At 44.7% G+C, this 17,432-nt stretch overlaps 1 protein-coding gene across 1 annotated transcript in view; it reads right to left on the bottom strand.

Moving 5' to 3' along the window:
- Positions 1 to 17,228, bottom strand: part of LOC105485175 (acid sensing ion channel subunit 2) — a 1,135,324-nt gene extending 1,118,096 nt beyond the window's left edge. Inside the window, exon 1 of the mRNA XM_071082718.1 lies at positions 16,305 to 17,228. Coding sequence (XP_070938819.1) covers positions 16,305 to 16,859 — 555 coding nt within the window. The 5' untranslated portion in view covers positions 16,860 to 17,228. The remainder of the gene's footprint in view (positions 1 to 16,304) is intronic.
- Between the last annotated feature and the right edge of the window lie 204 nt (positions 17,229 to 17,432).

The raw sequence follows: 17,432 nt of genomic DNA on the forward strand, positions 1-17,432 counted from the left end.
AGTATTAGGACAAATAGATATTGCATGCCTCCAGATAGGCTGCAATGAGAATTCTGCATCAGTTTTGTGAAATTCCAGCCAAAAAATCGTATCTGGTGTCTTCAAGAGGAAACATTGAACAAACTAAAATTGAAGATCATTGTGCAAGATGACTGGCCTTGAATTATTAAAAAAAAAATCAAGGACATGAAAATCAAGGTAAAACAGATACAGTGTGAGAGTAAAGACAGAGTAAGAGGAACCTTCACAACTGGGCATGAGGAGTAGTCCTGGATGGACTCCTTTAGCCATGAAGGACCTTAGTGGACCACCATTGAACTTCTGGGTGAGTGATAGATACACAGGAAATCTTCAGACTAGTTTTGCAACATCTATATGTTTGAAATTGTTTCCAATTGGTTTTTTAAAAAGAATAAAATTTAGCTCTTATCTCCTTTTGGAAAATTTTCAGAGCCTACCATGTGTTACCTCTGGACCTTGGGCAAACTTTGGTTATTTCATGTAAAGTAATCTTTTGTTTACTGTTTAGCTTCCCCACTAAACCGTGAGCTCCTTGAATGCCTAGACTGGGTGTTATTGTTTTCCATTTCTCTTGAGCCTAGCACAACGTCTAGAACATAGGGAACATCAGTAAATGTTTGTTGAATCCATATGCTGCACAACTATAACCCCGGAGAATGGCTGGTAGATTCCTGGACATGCTGAGTGTTAGTAAATTCTTGCAGACGTTAAACTGAAATACGCCTCTCTGCAAATCAGAGAGCATCTGTCTGCCCTGCAGCAATGAGCTATGTGTCCTGCCTGGAACAGTGTTCTGCATCCAAGGGGCACATTGCCTGAAATCATAGGCTCCAAGAAATGGCGTTCTTGCCTCATTGCTCTGGGGGGAACAATGGCCCCTGTTTGTTTAATCTCAGTCCATTGTGGCAGCCTTGACTGCACAGAGCTCACCTGTGATTCATGTGAATGTCACTTGAGCTCCCAGGAGTTTGCAGCCATAATTCAACATTTTGTTAATAGCCACTTAAAATGTCCCTGAAATAGCTAACAGGCCCAGGGGAATGAAGTATTCTGCTAGGAAATCAGTCCAAGAAAGCCATCTTGGCCCAAACTTTAGAAGATTCTATTACTTCCAATGCCTTCTTGCACTCTGTGAAAATACAAATGGGCATCTCTCAGGGACACCAAGGAAAAAGTGGAAACCTGAAATTACCTACATATCATAGTGGGCATGCTGGAAACCCTGCCCAATCGCTCCTGCTCCAAGAGAGGCCCCTCAACTGCTATATCCAGTGAGGAAGGGGAAATACAAGGGAACACAGTCCAGAGTATTCCAAGAAAAAACCCCTTGTTCAAAGAACAGAAAGAAAGAGACAGAAAAACATATAGTGCTGGATTAGAAGTCAAAAAATTTGTGCGTAGGTGGGGATGGCAAGAGAGAGAAGGGTGAGAAAAAAACTCACATAGGTTGAGGCCTACTGTGCTATGTAGTTTACAAATTATTTAATTATCCCCAAATCTAATTAAACAACATACTCAGGGTCATCAACGTTGTATACAATTGTAGTGTATAATCATTAGGTCACTTAGATAGTATATGAATCAATAAATAGTCTCTCTCCAGAGCTCCAGCTCTTACTCACTGCCACTTGCCAATTTGTCAGTTACAGCAAACTTGGGCTGGACATTCAAAATCAAGTCGCTGATTCAGAGGCAGAAGTTGAAGCTCTCAATGCTGAGCTCTTGCCACCTGCTTCCTGAAACATATCTGTTTGTTATCAAGTTATCATTTCTTCCACCTAGAGTGAGATTTAAAATGGAGAAGTGGAGGTGAAAGGAGCTAGTACAGCAGAATCACACGCACATCTGCATAGGGATACTCGTTTCCTCATGTGAGACCGCTGAGCCCACTAGTTGGCAACTTGGAGAAATGTCAAGTGTTACCCTGGCAAGAAGAGACTTCTCCAGGTTCTCTACATTCCTGAAGCAAGTGCTATAGAATGGCTTGGCACTCCACCTGCGTGTTCCCGAGCACAGAATCAAGGTAAGAGAGAATTAAGAATTAGTGCAGACTGGCAGAGCTGGAAGGTTAGGAGTACCATAACCATATGCCCAACTCTCAGAGACAATGGTGCTTGTGATATGCAGACATCATGGTTATGGGATCCTAAGTCCATCTTCTCCTGAAAAGGGAAAGTTTTATTCACAAAATTGATGCACAGTGTCCTGTCTGTGCTCCCATTGAAACCAGCTTCCCCAAAGATGCATGACATCAGCCTAGAAGCCACCTGCATTATTTATCAAAAGAAAAGGTCTGAACTGGGATGTCTCTCAGAACCACAGTCTTTTGACTACATTTGTGCTGCTCATTCCCCCCTAAGTATGGAATTGTGACTGGAAGGCCTTGTTCTGGAAAGCTAGAATATTGTCTTGCAACCCCAAACCCTTCATTTTGCCTTCTGCCACGCAGAACTGGGGCTATCTTTACCTCTTCTCCGTTTACCTGCACAAAGGCAAGGGCTGCAGGTAACAGCTAGACGGCTACCTGGAAAGCTGAGCTCAACAGCATTGAGTTGAGGCTTCCTCTCCTCTCACCTCTCCTGCTCTCCTTCAGGTCCAGTAACTGCCAGGCTTCTGCTTCCAAGAGGAGGATACCGATAAACTGAGTGGCCTTGGGCCCTGACTGACTTTTTTGAACTAAGACCTAAAGACTTGTTGATGACTGGCCTGACTTCATTTAGCTCAGCCCTGCACAAAAAAAAAAGCATGCTGTCTTTCCAGAGAACCCCTAAAGGGAATCAGACGGCATGAACTCCAATCCCTAATGGTGCCACTTTCTTACTGAGTGACCTGTGCCAGTCACTAAGCTTCTCTGAGCCTTACCTATGTTCAACTGTGAAGTAGATACATTGGTACATGCTACAGTTTGAATATATATAGTATGTCCCCATAAAAACTCATGTTGAAGCTTGGTCCCAAATGTGGTGGTGTTGGGAGGTGGTCCCTTTAAGGGGTGATTACATAATTAAGATGAATTAATGTCTTTCTTGCTAGACTGGGTTACTTCTTGTAGGAATGAATTAGTTCCCATGAGAGCAGATTGTTATAAAGCAAGGTTGCCTATTGTGTTTTGCCTTTTTTTCATGCATCTGGTTCCCCTCCCATTTCTCTGCCATGTTTTGATGCAGCCCGAGGCTCTCAGCAGACCTTTTCTTTTGATGAATATTCAGGTGGTTTTTGGGCTGATGTCATGCATCTTTGAAGAAGTTGGTTTCAATGGGAGTACAGCCAGAACACTGGGCATCAAACTTGTGAGGAAACTTTGCCTTTTCGGGGAAGATGGGCTTAGAATCTTGCAGTCATGATGTTTACATATCACAAGCACCATGTCTCTGGGATCTGGGCATATGTCTGTAGTAGGCCTGACTTTCCAGAAGCTTCCAGATGCGGCTGCTCCATGTTGAGTTTCCCCGCCTGCGGAACCATAAGTTAACTAAACCTCTTTTTTTTTCCTTTTTATAAATTACCCAGTCTCGGGTATTCTGTTATAGCAACACAAAACAGACTAAGACTAAGACAGTACTTTTCCACTTTCAGAGTTATTGTGAGGATCAAATAGCATCTTAGAAAGCATTTAGGCCGGGCGCGGTGGCTCAAGCCTGTAATCCCAGCACTTTGGGAGGCCGAGACGGGCAGATCACGAGGTCAGGAAATCGAGACCATCCTGGCTAACACGGTGGAACCCTGTCTCTACTAAAAAATACAAAAAACTAGCGGGGCGAGGTGGCGGGCGCCTGTAGTCCCAGCTACTCGGGAGGCTGAGGCAGGAGAATGGCGTGAACCCAGGAGGGGGAGCTTGCAGTGAGCTGAGATCCGGCCACTGCACTCCAGCCTGGGCGACAGAGCAAGACTCCGTCTCAAAAAAAAAAAAAAAAGAAAAAAAAGAAAGCATTTAGGATATGAAACCAGACACTGCTTCCACCAATTACAAGATAAGTGACTATAGGCCAATTCTTCCACTTTTCTAAACCTCAGTTTTTTCCATACAAAAAAAAAAAAATATATCAACTATTATATATTTCACTTTGTTGTTGTGAAGACCAAATGAAGTATTCCATGTAAAGTGCATAGAACGGTGCCTGGGATACAATATGTGCTCAGAAAATGTTAGCCATTATTAACAGGTTTTGTAAGCTACACAATGATGAACAAAAAAGCAGGTCTTTTTGACAAGACCTGCGTGTCTACAGTAGCTTATGCTCAACTGTAATAGCAGGAGCTGGGTCCCTGGCTTGATCACAGCCTCATTTCCCCATACTTTCGTGGGCCTTCCTGATACTACACTGTCAATATAGATTTCCAAAAAATCCTTTTTCTCCTGGATCTCCTGTCACTATGTTGTATCACCAGCTCATCTTAGTAATAATAACAGTAACAACAGTAACAAAACAGCTGACATTCCACATCTGGGATAATGCTTAAAGTTTTGCTTATATTATTTCACTCAATTGCTGCAAACAATCCTATGAAGTAAAAGTATTATTATTATTATTATTTAATAGATTAGGATATTGAAGTCTGGAGGTGTTAAGTAATTTGTACAAGGTCAGGCAAACCTGGAACCTACGCCTGTCTGGCACTAAATTCCATGATTGTACCATGAGACTAAAATACTTCATTATGTTATTATCTCAAGTGCCAGAGCTCTTCATCCTTCCAACATTTGCCAAGCTCCCCAAGCTCAGATATGCCTTTGTTGTCTGTTATCAGTGCTCCTGGGCAGGACATTCTCTCTGCCAGATTAGCCTCCTTCCAAAATCCTATAGCTGGGTCTATCTCTAGCCCTACTAAACCTAGAGTTGTCTCTAGTCCATAAACCTTTCAGTCTCTGCAGCCCTCCATATGGAGCTAGGCGATGCCCAACCACAACCCAAGATTTGCTCTCTAAGGTTGGCTCTAGCTCCCAGAATTTATAACAAATTCCTCTGGGAACTGCCTCTTGAGGAGCCATTCATACACACTTTAGGAGGCACAGGTCATTTAACAGCCCCTTCAATCCTTGGCTTCCACCAGCCACCTACTTTCTGCTCTTCATCTGGATGAACTGAAATAATCACCCTTTTGTCTCTAGAGAGTCTCGTGTGGCACCATTCTTATTCCTGACTTCTGAAACACTTAGCTTCAAGACTACACAGTATTGGGAAATGGGGTGGTTCTGTAGTCTGGATATGCTGGATTGCATCTATTATCAGTTTTTTTCCCAATGCTATCTGTCAATGTCCCTCACCTCTGACCCCAACTAACTGTGCAGGAAGGAAATAAATCAAAGACTCTCAGAGTTGGAAGTAACTTGAGAGGTCATTAAATCCAACCCTTTACCTGACATTGATCCACGTCTACAGCATTGCCAATAAGCAATTGCTTGGCCTCAGCTAGATCTGATGGTAGGGTACAGGGCGCTCTAGACTCCCAGGACAACTCCTTCCAGTCTGCTGATATCCATTTATCTAAACTTTTGCCCAGACTTCGGTGCTAGCTCTGCTCCCTGGATTCACACAGAGAAAGCCACATTCCTCTTCTCTATGACTGCCTTCAAAGTATTTTAAAACAGCCCTTGAGTCACCCACTTCACTTTTCAGGCTAAACTGTCTCCGTTCTTTAATACACTCCTCATCACTCATGGTTTCTGGGACATATGAGGAGCATCACCTCTGGTCAGTCATACATCTCTCACTGCCTTCTACTTTATCGATGGGCTCAGGACACTGCCAACATCAAATGCATAGACTCCTCTTCATGGCTTGAAGCCAGGCTGATGTACATTCAGGAAGAAATGGAAGTGAAGACTGGTAGAAGGGTAGGAAAGAGAACTTTTCTGAGAGAGCAAACTTAGGAAATGAGAATGCAGGTGCTGATAAAAGTATGCTAGAATGTGAACAGCTGAGGGGCATGTAATAACAGCTGGGAGAATGGGGATGGCTCAGCTTTTAGGAAATGGGAAACCTTGGGAAGGGGTTTCTTTGGGCAAAAATCTCCAAGGGGGAACAAACCCACTGTGCTTAGAGTAGTGAATCCCGAATCAGAGAGATGCTCATTTGAGTTATGAAGGCCACCCTTGGGAATTGTTATCAGTCTTGAGTTGAAGCAACAGATTTTGAAAGTTCCAGGTTTAAAAGATTTTTGAAAAAGGTATTTTTTTCTAAGCCAGACTTAAGTCCACATGCCTAGACTATTGTTCATGTTACCATATGGATAAAGAAGCTAAAACTAATCAATACACAGGTTGGGTTCCCTAGCAGAGCCTGAGATGGCATACCTTCTACAGGTGATTTATTGAGGGAGTTTCTCATAAAAAGCCTAGAAGCGGGAAGGGGAAGGTAGGGCAGGGGAAAAGGTAAGCATGAATGTGGTTTCAGGAGAAGTCCAGCTCAGCCTGATCCCATGGGAAGCACTGAGTGTAAACTGCACCACAATGCACCATCAACTGCACCACAACTGCACCATCTTGAGGCGAGATGACTGGCGTTTCCTATTCCCGTCAGTCAGTCACTGGCCACTGGCTGCCCCCAGGTGGTGGGGAGGTGAATAACTTCCCAGATATCTCCAGAAGAGGCAGCACCAAGGGCCAGCCTCCCCACGAAAGGGACTGATTAAGCTGTTATGTGCTCTACCTACAGGTGCAGTAAAGAGGATCTGGGCTGGCTAACAGCGCCTTCCGCAGATACACTTGCTAATTCACTCATGTAAGACCCAGAGTGACTAAATGACGAGTTGATGGGTGCTGACGAGTTGATGGGTGCAGCACACCAACATGGCACAAGTATACATATGTAACAAAGCTGCCCGTTATGCACATGTACCCTAGAACTTAAAGTATTAAAAAAAAAAAAAAAAGACCCAGAGTGAATCACTGCCCTCAATTGCTGGACTACTGTGCTGCAAACTTTGAGTCAGACCGACGAGCTTCAGCCAGGCATCTCATGACTCCTAAACAGGATTTTGAGAGCAAAATTCTGGGTCTCCCTCATCCCGCTGCAGCCTCTCAATGCATCTAGGTGTTTCTGCTTCCATTGCACATATCTATCTAAATAAAATTGTTATAATTAAACAAACAAATAAATAGATAAATAGATCTGGTGGCAAATGAGCAGCAACTGTTCCCCACTTCCAACATAAGTTAAAGTTTGAGTTTCAGCAAACAGATGTAGGATCAGAAAACAAATGTTTATTATGTTCTGTTGCATTAGAGTGGTACAGGTTGGCAAGTCCTTAGAAACCACCTAATTCCATGCCTTTGTTTTACAGATAAGCAAACTGAGGCCCATTGAGGCTTATTACCTTCCTGAAGGTTGTACAACTAAATCTACAGAGGTCATAAATCCAGGCAAATACGTTGCTTCTCTGTTACATGCTTAATTTCTTCTGAGCATAAATTCCAATGGCTACTGAGGCAATCAATAGAGAATATATCGAAATCAGGAGAAAATAAGTACTGGAAGATGGAAAGATGCTTCAGCATCCAAAGAATGGCACTTTGGGGAATGTTGTCCTCAAATAAAGCCCAACCTGATAAACAGGCTTTTATCAGAGAATTTCAAGTTATCAAATAATAACCATGTGGTATTTCTGAGTGTTGGAGGCAGCTGCTATCCTGTAACCACTAAGCCCAGTCTGTATGATTTTAAATCAAATGCATGAGTGAAACATGGTATATGGAGTTTCAAACTGGGAGGGGTGATGTAGGCTTGGTTTCACGTTGTAATAGATTGTGGGTCAAATGGCCTTGCTGGTCAAGTTAGATATTTTAACTCAGCTCCAACAAACATAAACATCCTACAAAAAAGAGAAAGCACACAGCAAACTTTCAGGTCTCTCTAGACTCATGTGGTATCATTTTAGTCTCATGGAGGAAATAGGGTGCTTGGCACTTTGACATGTAGCCTGCTTTATGGAGCACCACCTCTAATAGCAAACTTCATGTTAAATGTTACCAATTCAGTCTTTGAGAGATTTTTTAATGGGATCACATTTCAGCTCTTACAAAAGAAATCAGTAGCAAACTAGGATTCACTTTGCCAACTTTCTTTTTTAAATTCATCTCTTCATTAATGGAAGAACTTTCTATAGAGAAGAAAAGAGAATTACAATAGAGAGGAAGACAGGAACCAACACCCCAGTCAATAAGCTTCCAGGTAGCCTTCTAAGCAGTTCTGGATGTCTAAAAGCTTGCTGAGAAAGAGACACAGACATACAGATTCACCCAACAATAAACCAGGCATTATCTAGGAACTTGTGCAGTAGCTTCAGTTTTTTTCTTTGCAAGTAGACGATGTGGGTCATCAAAATAGTCAGCTCTCAGTCATTGTCTTACCCCTTCATCACATCAGAAAGAATTTTATATACCCCTGAAAGCATGACTTCCAGAGAGCTTACAGCTTAAAGTTCTAAACCGGAAGATCCCAAATGGAGGCTGGCATCATGGAAAACTTGCTTGACTTGACAAAGGTTGCCCCTCCAAGGGCATGTCGAATGTTCACAAGACTTCAGAGCATCCTAAGGAAAATGATAAATCATCTATTTTACATTTGTTGCAATTTAGGCCATTTTGACATAGAACCTAGAGACTTTACAGATGGGGAGAGTCAGGGTCTACATCTGTGTGCTGAGGCTTGCAGTGTGGATGGTCTTGCAAGAAGAACCAGAGTTGACTCAAACTTGGGCCTCATCACAGAGCAGGGTTGGGCCTGTCAGGATGTGTGACTTTGTGTAAAGGAACACATCTCTGGTGCATCTTAGCAAACATTCAAGAAACAGTAGGACCAAGATGGCATCAGATAAACAAACAGCCGTACTATCAATAAAGTGCCATCAAAGGAGAGTAACTGGTGTTCAGTTTTGAGCCTAAAAGGAAGGAATCTTCTAATGACCTCAAGACTCCCCAGGGGACTCAAGAAGAGAGCAAGCTAATATTGACTGGATGTGTACTGTGGAGCAGACAAGACACCAGATGCACAAAAAGTGAGATCCCAGGCCTAGTAATACACACACATGCACACATTGCATGGCTGAATAGGAGTACTCCCAAAATGCTAAAATAATACATGTAATTATATCTGGGAAGTGATTAACAGCAATTTTTCCTTCCTTCCTTCCTTCCTTCTCTCCTTCCTTCCCTCCCTCCCTCCCTCCTTTCTTTCTTTTCTTTTTTTTCTTTTCTTTTTTTTTCTTTTCTTTTCTTTCCTTCCTTCCTTCCTTCCTCCTTTCTTCCTTCCTTCCTTCCTTTCTTTCTTTCTTTCTTTCTTTCTTTCTTTCTTTCTTTCTTTCTTTCTTTCTTTCTTTCTTTCTTCCTTTCTTTCTTTCTTTCTTTCCTTCCTTCCTTCCTTCCTTCCTTCTTTCCTTCCTTCATTCCTTCCTTCCTTCTTTCTTTTCTTGACAGGGTCTCATTCTGTTGCCCAGGCAGGAGTGCAATGGCATGATCATGGCTCACTGCAGTTTCGACCTTCCAGTTTTAAGCTAACCTCCCACCTCAGCCACCTAGTAACTGGGACTACAGGCATGTGTCACCACTCCTGGCTAGTTTTTGTATTTTTTGTAGAGACTGGGTTTCACCCGATTGCCCAGGTTTCTCCTTTCTTTATTATTTCCCAAACTTCCCAAATTTCCTCCAATGAGCATGGATCACTTCTATAATCAGAAAGTGTATTATTAAACAATAACAATAATGGGACAAGTCATCCCAGTGCAGGTGGAATCCTGGCTACCCATGATGCAAAAAGAAGCTGGGAAACAACAATTTCACCATGTATCAGCTAGAGTTATCTTACATTAAAAGAAACTTCAAACCTACTTTACCCAAACTCTGAAGAAACACTTTGACAGCTACGTGCTAAGCAATTCTAGGTGCTGAGAATACAAGGATGAGTGAAGACATCAGGCCTTACGAGGAGGGGAGAAAAAAGAAATATGTGATTTGTAGAAAGTATCACTGGTTAGCAATGCAATATTACCTCACACTTGTTAGAATAGCTGTTGTCAAAAACACAAAAAATAACAAGCATTGGAAAGGATATGGAGGAAGGTGAGTCCTTGTATACTGTGGGTAGGAATGGAAATTAGTACAGCCCCTATGGAAAACAGTATGGAGGTTCCTCAAAAAATTAAAAATAGAAGTACCATATGATCCAGCAATCCCACTACTGGGTATATATCCAAAGGAAATGAAATCAGTATCAAAGAGATTCTGCCCTCCCATGTTTATTGCAGCACTAGTCACAAAAGCCAATATATGGAATCAACCTAAGTGTCCATTGATAGGTGAATAAATAAAGATTTGTAATGTATATACACAATGGAATACTATTCAGCCTTTAAAAACTAAGAAAATCCTGCATTTGTGACAACATAGATGAACCTGGAGGACATTACGCAAAGTGAAATAAGTCAGGCACAGAAAGACAAATACTGCATGATCTCACTTATACGTGGAATCTAAAAAGGTCAAACTCATAGAAACAGAGAGCAGAATGGTGATTACTGGGAACTGGGGAGTGGCGGGTTGGACAGGTGAGATATGGATCAAAGGACATAAAATTTCAGTTTGACAAGACAGACAAGCCCAGGAAATCTATTGTACATCATAATATACAGTTAATAACAATATATTGAAAATTGCTAATGGGGTAAATTTTAAGTGTTCTTATCCTCCCCCCAAGAAAATGGTAAGTATGTGAGGTAATACATATGTTAAATAGTTTGATTTAGCCACTCCACAATGTGTACATACATCAAAGCAGTGTTGTACATCATAAATATATGTACCTTTTACTAATAAACTTTTTAAAATGAAAAATTATCAGTGGTTAAAAAACTAGGGTATTAAATCATTTCTAAGGTCATTTTTAGCCCAAGCACTTCATGATTCTAATGCAAGAAAAAGAGTAATGACTGTTCTAACAGAGGAATAAACCAAAATGCTGTTTAGAAGACAGACGAGAAAGAGAGTAATTTAGATTATGGGAATGAGAAGGGGATGGGCAATGGTTTCCTGGAGAAGGCTACAGTGATGGTAAAGCTGGATTTTGGGGGATGACTAGGATTTAGATAAACAGACATGGAGAAAGAGGTATAAAAAGTAAAGAGGGTCAGGCGCAGTGGCTCACACCTGTAATCCTAGTGCTTTGGGAGGCCAAGGTGGGCGGATCACGAGGTCAGGAGTTCGAGACCAGCCTGGCCAATCTGGTGAAACCCTATCTCTACCAAAAATACAAAAATTAGCTGGGCGTGGTGGCACGTGCCTGTAGTCCCAGCTACTCAGGAGGCTGAGGCAGGAGAATCACTTGAACCCAAGAGGTGGAGGTTGCAGTGAGCCAAGATCACACCACTGCATTCCAGCCTGGGCAACAGAGTGAGACTCCATCTCAAGAGAAAGAAAAAAAAAAAAAGTAAAGAGGTAAAGTGGGAAAGGTCCATGAGCAAAGGGTTCTGGGTTTATTCCAGGAACAGCAAGTAACTATTCAATTAGCAAACCATGCCTGGGTCATGGTATTTCCTGTGGGCAGCCCCCATATTTAGCAAGATGTATGCAGAGTCTGGGTTTAACAAGACTACATTCTTGCAGTGAGCTATCACCTCATCGGGAGGGGGTGGGAAATGGGCTGGGAGTTCTACAATGGCAAGACTGTAGTCTATTTTTATCACACTGCACAATAGGTGCTCTATTTGATTGACAAAGGAATAACCATGCATGAAGCACTATGACACACTGCCGTAAAAGCTGTGCACAGGGTGCATAGGTCACCCATTCCCGTGGGGGTGGGGGATGGCCCAGGACAAGCGAGCTTTCTAGAGTTGAGTTTGGGAGCATGAGATTCAATGTGGAAGCCAAGATGGTGGGTAAGGAGAGGATGTTTAAGCAGCAGAATTAATATGAAGAGCACAGAGAAAAGTGAAAGCTTAACATATAATGAGAATTGAGAATACCAACACAGCAGTTGCCTGTGCTCCAAAGTAGTTGGTGAAGTTATAGTATGGAATAGTGAGCAAACCACTAGACTGAGAGGTGTGTGAGCTCCTGTGGGACACTAAGCAAAGCAAGAGGCCTATCCTGCTCTAGGCACCTGCCACATAGTAGGCCTTCACATACTTTATGTCACTGAGTCAGCACAATAGCTCCGAGTGGTCGATATTATTGTTCCTAATTTACAAATGAGACAATTGAGGTTAAGAAACTTGTCCAAAAACATACAGCAAATTGGTGGCAGAGTTGGAATTCCAGCTCAGATTTCTCCCTAAAAGTCATATTCTTCACCTACATGTTCATAGTATCATAATAATATTTTTTTAAAAAGATATATGAACTATAGACCCATTGGCCTTGTGTGAGAATTCCAAAGATGTGATCTTCTAAACCTTCACCTCCATCATCTCTATAATATTAGGTGATGTCAGTTAACGAGATCTATACAGTGCCTCTAACAAGATCTCATAGTGGAGAGACCTTTCTTTCGTTAAGGAAAGAAATAAATATATTTCCTAAGAATTCTCAAATTTAAAATACAAACACATACAACTATGAAAGTCAGTTAAGTGTGAAACTGAAGTGTCATTTGTATTTCTGTACTTGGAGTCAGATGAACCCTAACATGATGAGCAGAGAAAAAACATAAAGCAGTCATGTCCTGGTCACAAGCTGTGGGGCCACCACCTGTCAGCAAGAGTTAACTATGGAACCCAACTGTGACCTCCATTCTAAGAAACCATCTCAGTCAGGTTGCACTTAAACCCACTGCTCCAAACAGAGAAAGCAGTAGCCTCCTCTCCCTCCCTGGTTTCATCTTTTATAGCATTACTCATCAGGTCTGACTCCTGCAAACAGGGCAGTTAGGCTGAACAACAATAGCCCGACTACTAATATGGAAACCAACCCCACCTTCCATCTTTGTAGCTGGCACAATGGACATATATATTGCCTCCCAACATCCCTGTGGGTTAGTAAGTCACGTTTTACTATCACATGTTAGATGACCAAGTTGAGGCCTAGAGAGAATGCAAGATACAACCAGCAAATAAGAAAGACAATGTTGTAGCTGGGCTTCAAACCTATGTCTTTCTACTCTTAATCTTGAACTCACATTATCCAACATCACAGCCAGAGACACAATCCCTCCTCCTTCCTTCCACACTAGGTCAATGAGGCAACCTTCCTAAGTAGACAATCTGAAATTAAAGCCTCCTTCTGCTTTTCCAGGAAGGAAAAAACATACGCTTATCTGAAATCAGATTGTCCTAAGTGAGGGCTAAGAGTGTACTTGCATGAGCATGAAGCACACCTGTTTACATTGTAGTCAGCATCCCACACCTGGCTTCCCTGGGACTTTTACCCTCCGCAAACAGCCTTCTCTCACTCTGCTAGAATCATGGCTCATTCACTAATTAAAGGGTATTACGCACTTCATTGCACATCAGCTAAGAACTTGGAATAAGAAAGCTTATGCTACAGCATTAGCACTGGAGATGCCACTAGGTATGCTTCATAGAAAAAGAAATACAGAGAAAAGCCATCCACTTGTGACATCCCTTCCCCCATACTTAACTTCTCTAATAAGTCAGCCACCACACTTAGAGGAAGAAGTCACCTAGCATGGTACAACCCCAGATAGAGCCTCATAAATAAGCCAACTGGAGAGGGATGTGCAGTAGAGACAAGGAATAAGAGAAGGCCGGTCAAGTGGCTTCTCCAGCAGCCACCTGTCCAGGCTCTCTGCTCTCTTCTGGTATGGCAGCCCAGTAAGAGGGATACTTATATCCCAGGCCAAAAAAAAAAAAGACAGAGAGACAAGGATGAGTCAGGAGGAGTACTTCTCACTGCAAGGTCTTGAGCAAACTCAGCATCTTGTTCCCTCTAGTAAAGGCTCAGCATTGCTGCCCACTGTGCCCAGGCTGGGGGCAGAGACCAGCCTTCCTGCTGGAGCCTCCTTGGGCTGTCTTGGAGTAGATGTTTTTTCTGACACTCCCTGAACAACCTGAACAGCAGCACTCAGGCTCACTCCCTTTTCAATGATGGGGAAAGTCACACATAGAGGGTCAGCCCAAGGAATGGACACTCAGATAGATTAGTCTTGAACTTGGTGAGGACAGCAGTTAATGACATGCCACTGACAGAGCAGTAAACCTTATCCACAGGCAATTTCACTATTTGGGAAACATTACAAAGAGGTCAAAAGCTCAGGCAAACTTTAAGGTCTGATCTTAAAGGCCTCTTGGGACCCCAGCAAGTCAAATGATGGTCCAAGTATAAAACAGTAGCCTGGGGTCATAAAACATTTACTTCTAAATGGAACTTAGACATGGATTCAGAAGAAGCCATCAGTTGGACATGCAATCAGGAGGAAGCTAGAGAACTCAACCCAGAGTCTGCTACTTATTACAGTTTCTCTCTGTGTCACCCTCTGTGTCATCTGTGTGTTCCATGTGTGTTCAGGCAGACAGAGGAACAGCTGAGTGCATTTCCAAGCTGCACAGTGCAGTGGTGAAGCTGAGCGTTGCCAGGCGCTAGAAAGAACGGGGTGGAATGTAGTGATGGCTTCAGCCTCCAAGAATAAGGCATTTTCTCTATCTCTCCTCAAGCCACCTAAGACATCATTTGTGCATGACATGTTTTAGGATCCTGTTGGCTCCATTTAGAAGGGCTTCCAATATTACTGGTCCCTTCCCCCAGCTCAGACTGGCTTCCTCTTTAGCATACACCACTGCCAATTTTGCTGTGCTCTTCCTCACAAGGCTTAAAAGGGATAATACAAAACAGCTCCTCCAAGAAACAGAGTTCTAGCACACAGACTGTGAGAGGCAATGCCCCCGGCGCGCTGGGCTTTTTTAGAATCAGAGATAGCCAACAGCAGTCACAGAGGCTGCAGGCAGAGACTGGTTATGGCATTAAAAGAACCTCAGAGCAAGAGGCTGGTGAATTCAAGAGGGGGTGGGGAATGGATGCAGCACAGGAAAGGTAAGAAATGTCTTCATTAGGCAGAGGACCCTAGACAAGTGCTGGTGTCACAGGTCAGCCCTTTCCAGCTGCTACACCTGCTGTTCCCAACTTGCAGTTGCATTTTGGTTCAATGTTCTGAGACTCAAAAGCTCTCAATCCTCACTAAGGCTGCTATGGGGGAAGCAGCCACGCTGGACTTCAGAAGGGTCCCAGGGCCCTTGATGCCCAGACTTGCCTGGCAGCAAAGAGTAGTCAGCAGCTGCTGTCTGACCTGTTATGCCAAGTTATGCCTAGCAGCCCACTAACTGAGGAGAGAACCCTGGTAGCAATAGCTCTCCTCTCATCCTTTCCTCTCTGCCCCTCCAGTAAGCCCCATCCTGAACGTAAGCCACATCCCCCTCCGCTTTTCCTCTTTACTCAGCTCCACACTCCTCCTCCAGGCTTTCCATTCCCACAGCTGTTCGCCCCCTCCCTGCACCCCTCCTCCTGCATCCACCTCGTTAAGCGATTATACATAGAGAAAACCGAGCCTTTGAGTTTCAAGCCAAAGCTCCCAGACAAGGCAGCCGGGACCGGTTCACCCTCACAGGCATCTCCCTGACCGCCTTGCACACGTGCCTCCGCCTAGACCCTCCTCTCTGCCCAAGCACTCTGAACATCTCTTTGCTTCAACCTGCCAACAGATCAGATGGAGCCCTGGGGTCCCCGGCCTCTCCTCTCCCCACATGGAGCTCAGAATTCACACAAGGAAAGGAAACAAGGAGACTTCCACACCTCTGCAGCATCACCTGCTCCAGCAAGCTCCCAAAGCCACTGGAGCCAGGCAGACTGCCTGGGCCCCACACCCCCTTCTCTGACGGCTTTAGCTCCAGCCCAGCCCACAGGATGCAGTGCCTGATGCCACTTCCGAGCAGACACACACACACACACACACACACACACACACACACAGAATGCCACCTCGTCAATGACAAGCTGTTCCAATCACACAGCTCGGACCCCAAGCGCACCGGACAACGGACAGCCCAGGCCTCCACCCTCTGACTGGGAGGAAGCCAACTCAGCACGTCTGGGGAAGTGATCCCCCACCGCAAGCCCTCCACTCACCCTCCATATTTGAACTGACAGCAGTGCTCTATCCTGGCCGGTAGTCTTCCCTGCAACTGGCTCCCACAACTCTGACCAACTACCCTCGTGGCCTTCGGGTGAGGCACTGCTCTCTCTCCTGTCCCAAAGCACAAGGAGACCCCAAACCAAGCAGGAGACCACCAGCGCACCACTTCTCCAGAGGACCAGAGTGAGCTGAAAACCAAGTACTCACTGTGGTGAAGTCTTGGTGGCCGCACTCCTGCCCTTTGAACTTGCAGTAGAGCATCATATCCTTCAGGTCATGGCCCACACGGTGCAGGAACTCCAGCATGCTGAACTGCTTGGGTTTGTAGTGCTTGAAGTTGGCCTTCTGCCGCAGGGCTTCCAGCACAGTGGGGTCAGCCAGATGGGGGTCCGGGATCTGCAAGTTGACATCCAGCAGGGCCAGCAGCTCCCCCGCATGGTACAGGTCGTTGGTGGTGAGCCTGGAGAACCGGAAGCCATTGAGGTTGCAGAGGGTCACAGCTGGGAAGACCAGGCTTTGAGCCACCACTTCATCCACCTTGGTGACGTGCTGGTAGGAGAAGTAGTAGGACACCCTCTCAGAGCTCTCCACCAGCAGCAGGCCCAGGGAGCCCACGAAGGCCACTGCCCAAAGCACACGCCGGATGGTCAGCGGCCCATACACGAAGATGTGGCGGATGCCATGGAGGGTGGAGGTGTTGGCGAAGATCTGGATGCTAGAAGGTTGCAGGCTGCCCTCGCTGGGGCTCTCCTTGAGGTCCATCGGGACCCTGTGCAGTTCCGCAACTGGCTTCAGGTTGGTCGAATTTCAGAGAAGAGTTCCCAGTCCTCGGGCTCTGCTTAAACCTTGACGTTCAGGGGAGAGAACGCAAGGCAAGCATCGGGCCAGACGCTGTGAGTTTATCCTGAGAGCCCAGCCGCACGCTGACAGGGGTGAGTGTTTATATAAAACCCATTCAAACTCTAGCTCCTGATTTTTTCCAGGCGATAAGGAGGGCTGGTTTTATTTAGGGAGACACCAAGGTGATGTGGAAGAGATGTGGGTGGGAAGGGAGAGCTTAGCCAATGGAAATAAAGTCCTCCCCCCTACACACGCCACTAGAGACAAGATTAAAAGCGAGAGCGAGGGAGAAAATGCTTAAAACAAGTCGCTGAGCAGCTCGGAGCCTGTTAACCAGCGCATAATGCCCCATGTTAACCATCCTGGGGGATGTCAGGGCGGCCACGCTGATGCACTGCGGTCCGGCGCAGCGGCACAGCCTTCAGAGCTCCGCCGCTCGATTCTTGTTCCCATGATGTTTTGGACTCCGGATGCCGTTTCTCGCCGCCGGCCTCC

Source organism: Macaca nemestrina, chromosome 17 (genome assembly GCF_043159975.1).
Source record: "Macaca nemestrina isolate mMacNem1 chromosome 17, mMacNem.hap1, whole genome shotgun sequence".
Taxonomy (NCBI): Eukaryota; Metazoa; Chordata; class Mammalia; order Primates; family Cercopithecidae; genus Macaca; species Macaca nemestrina.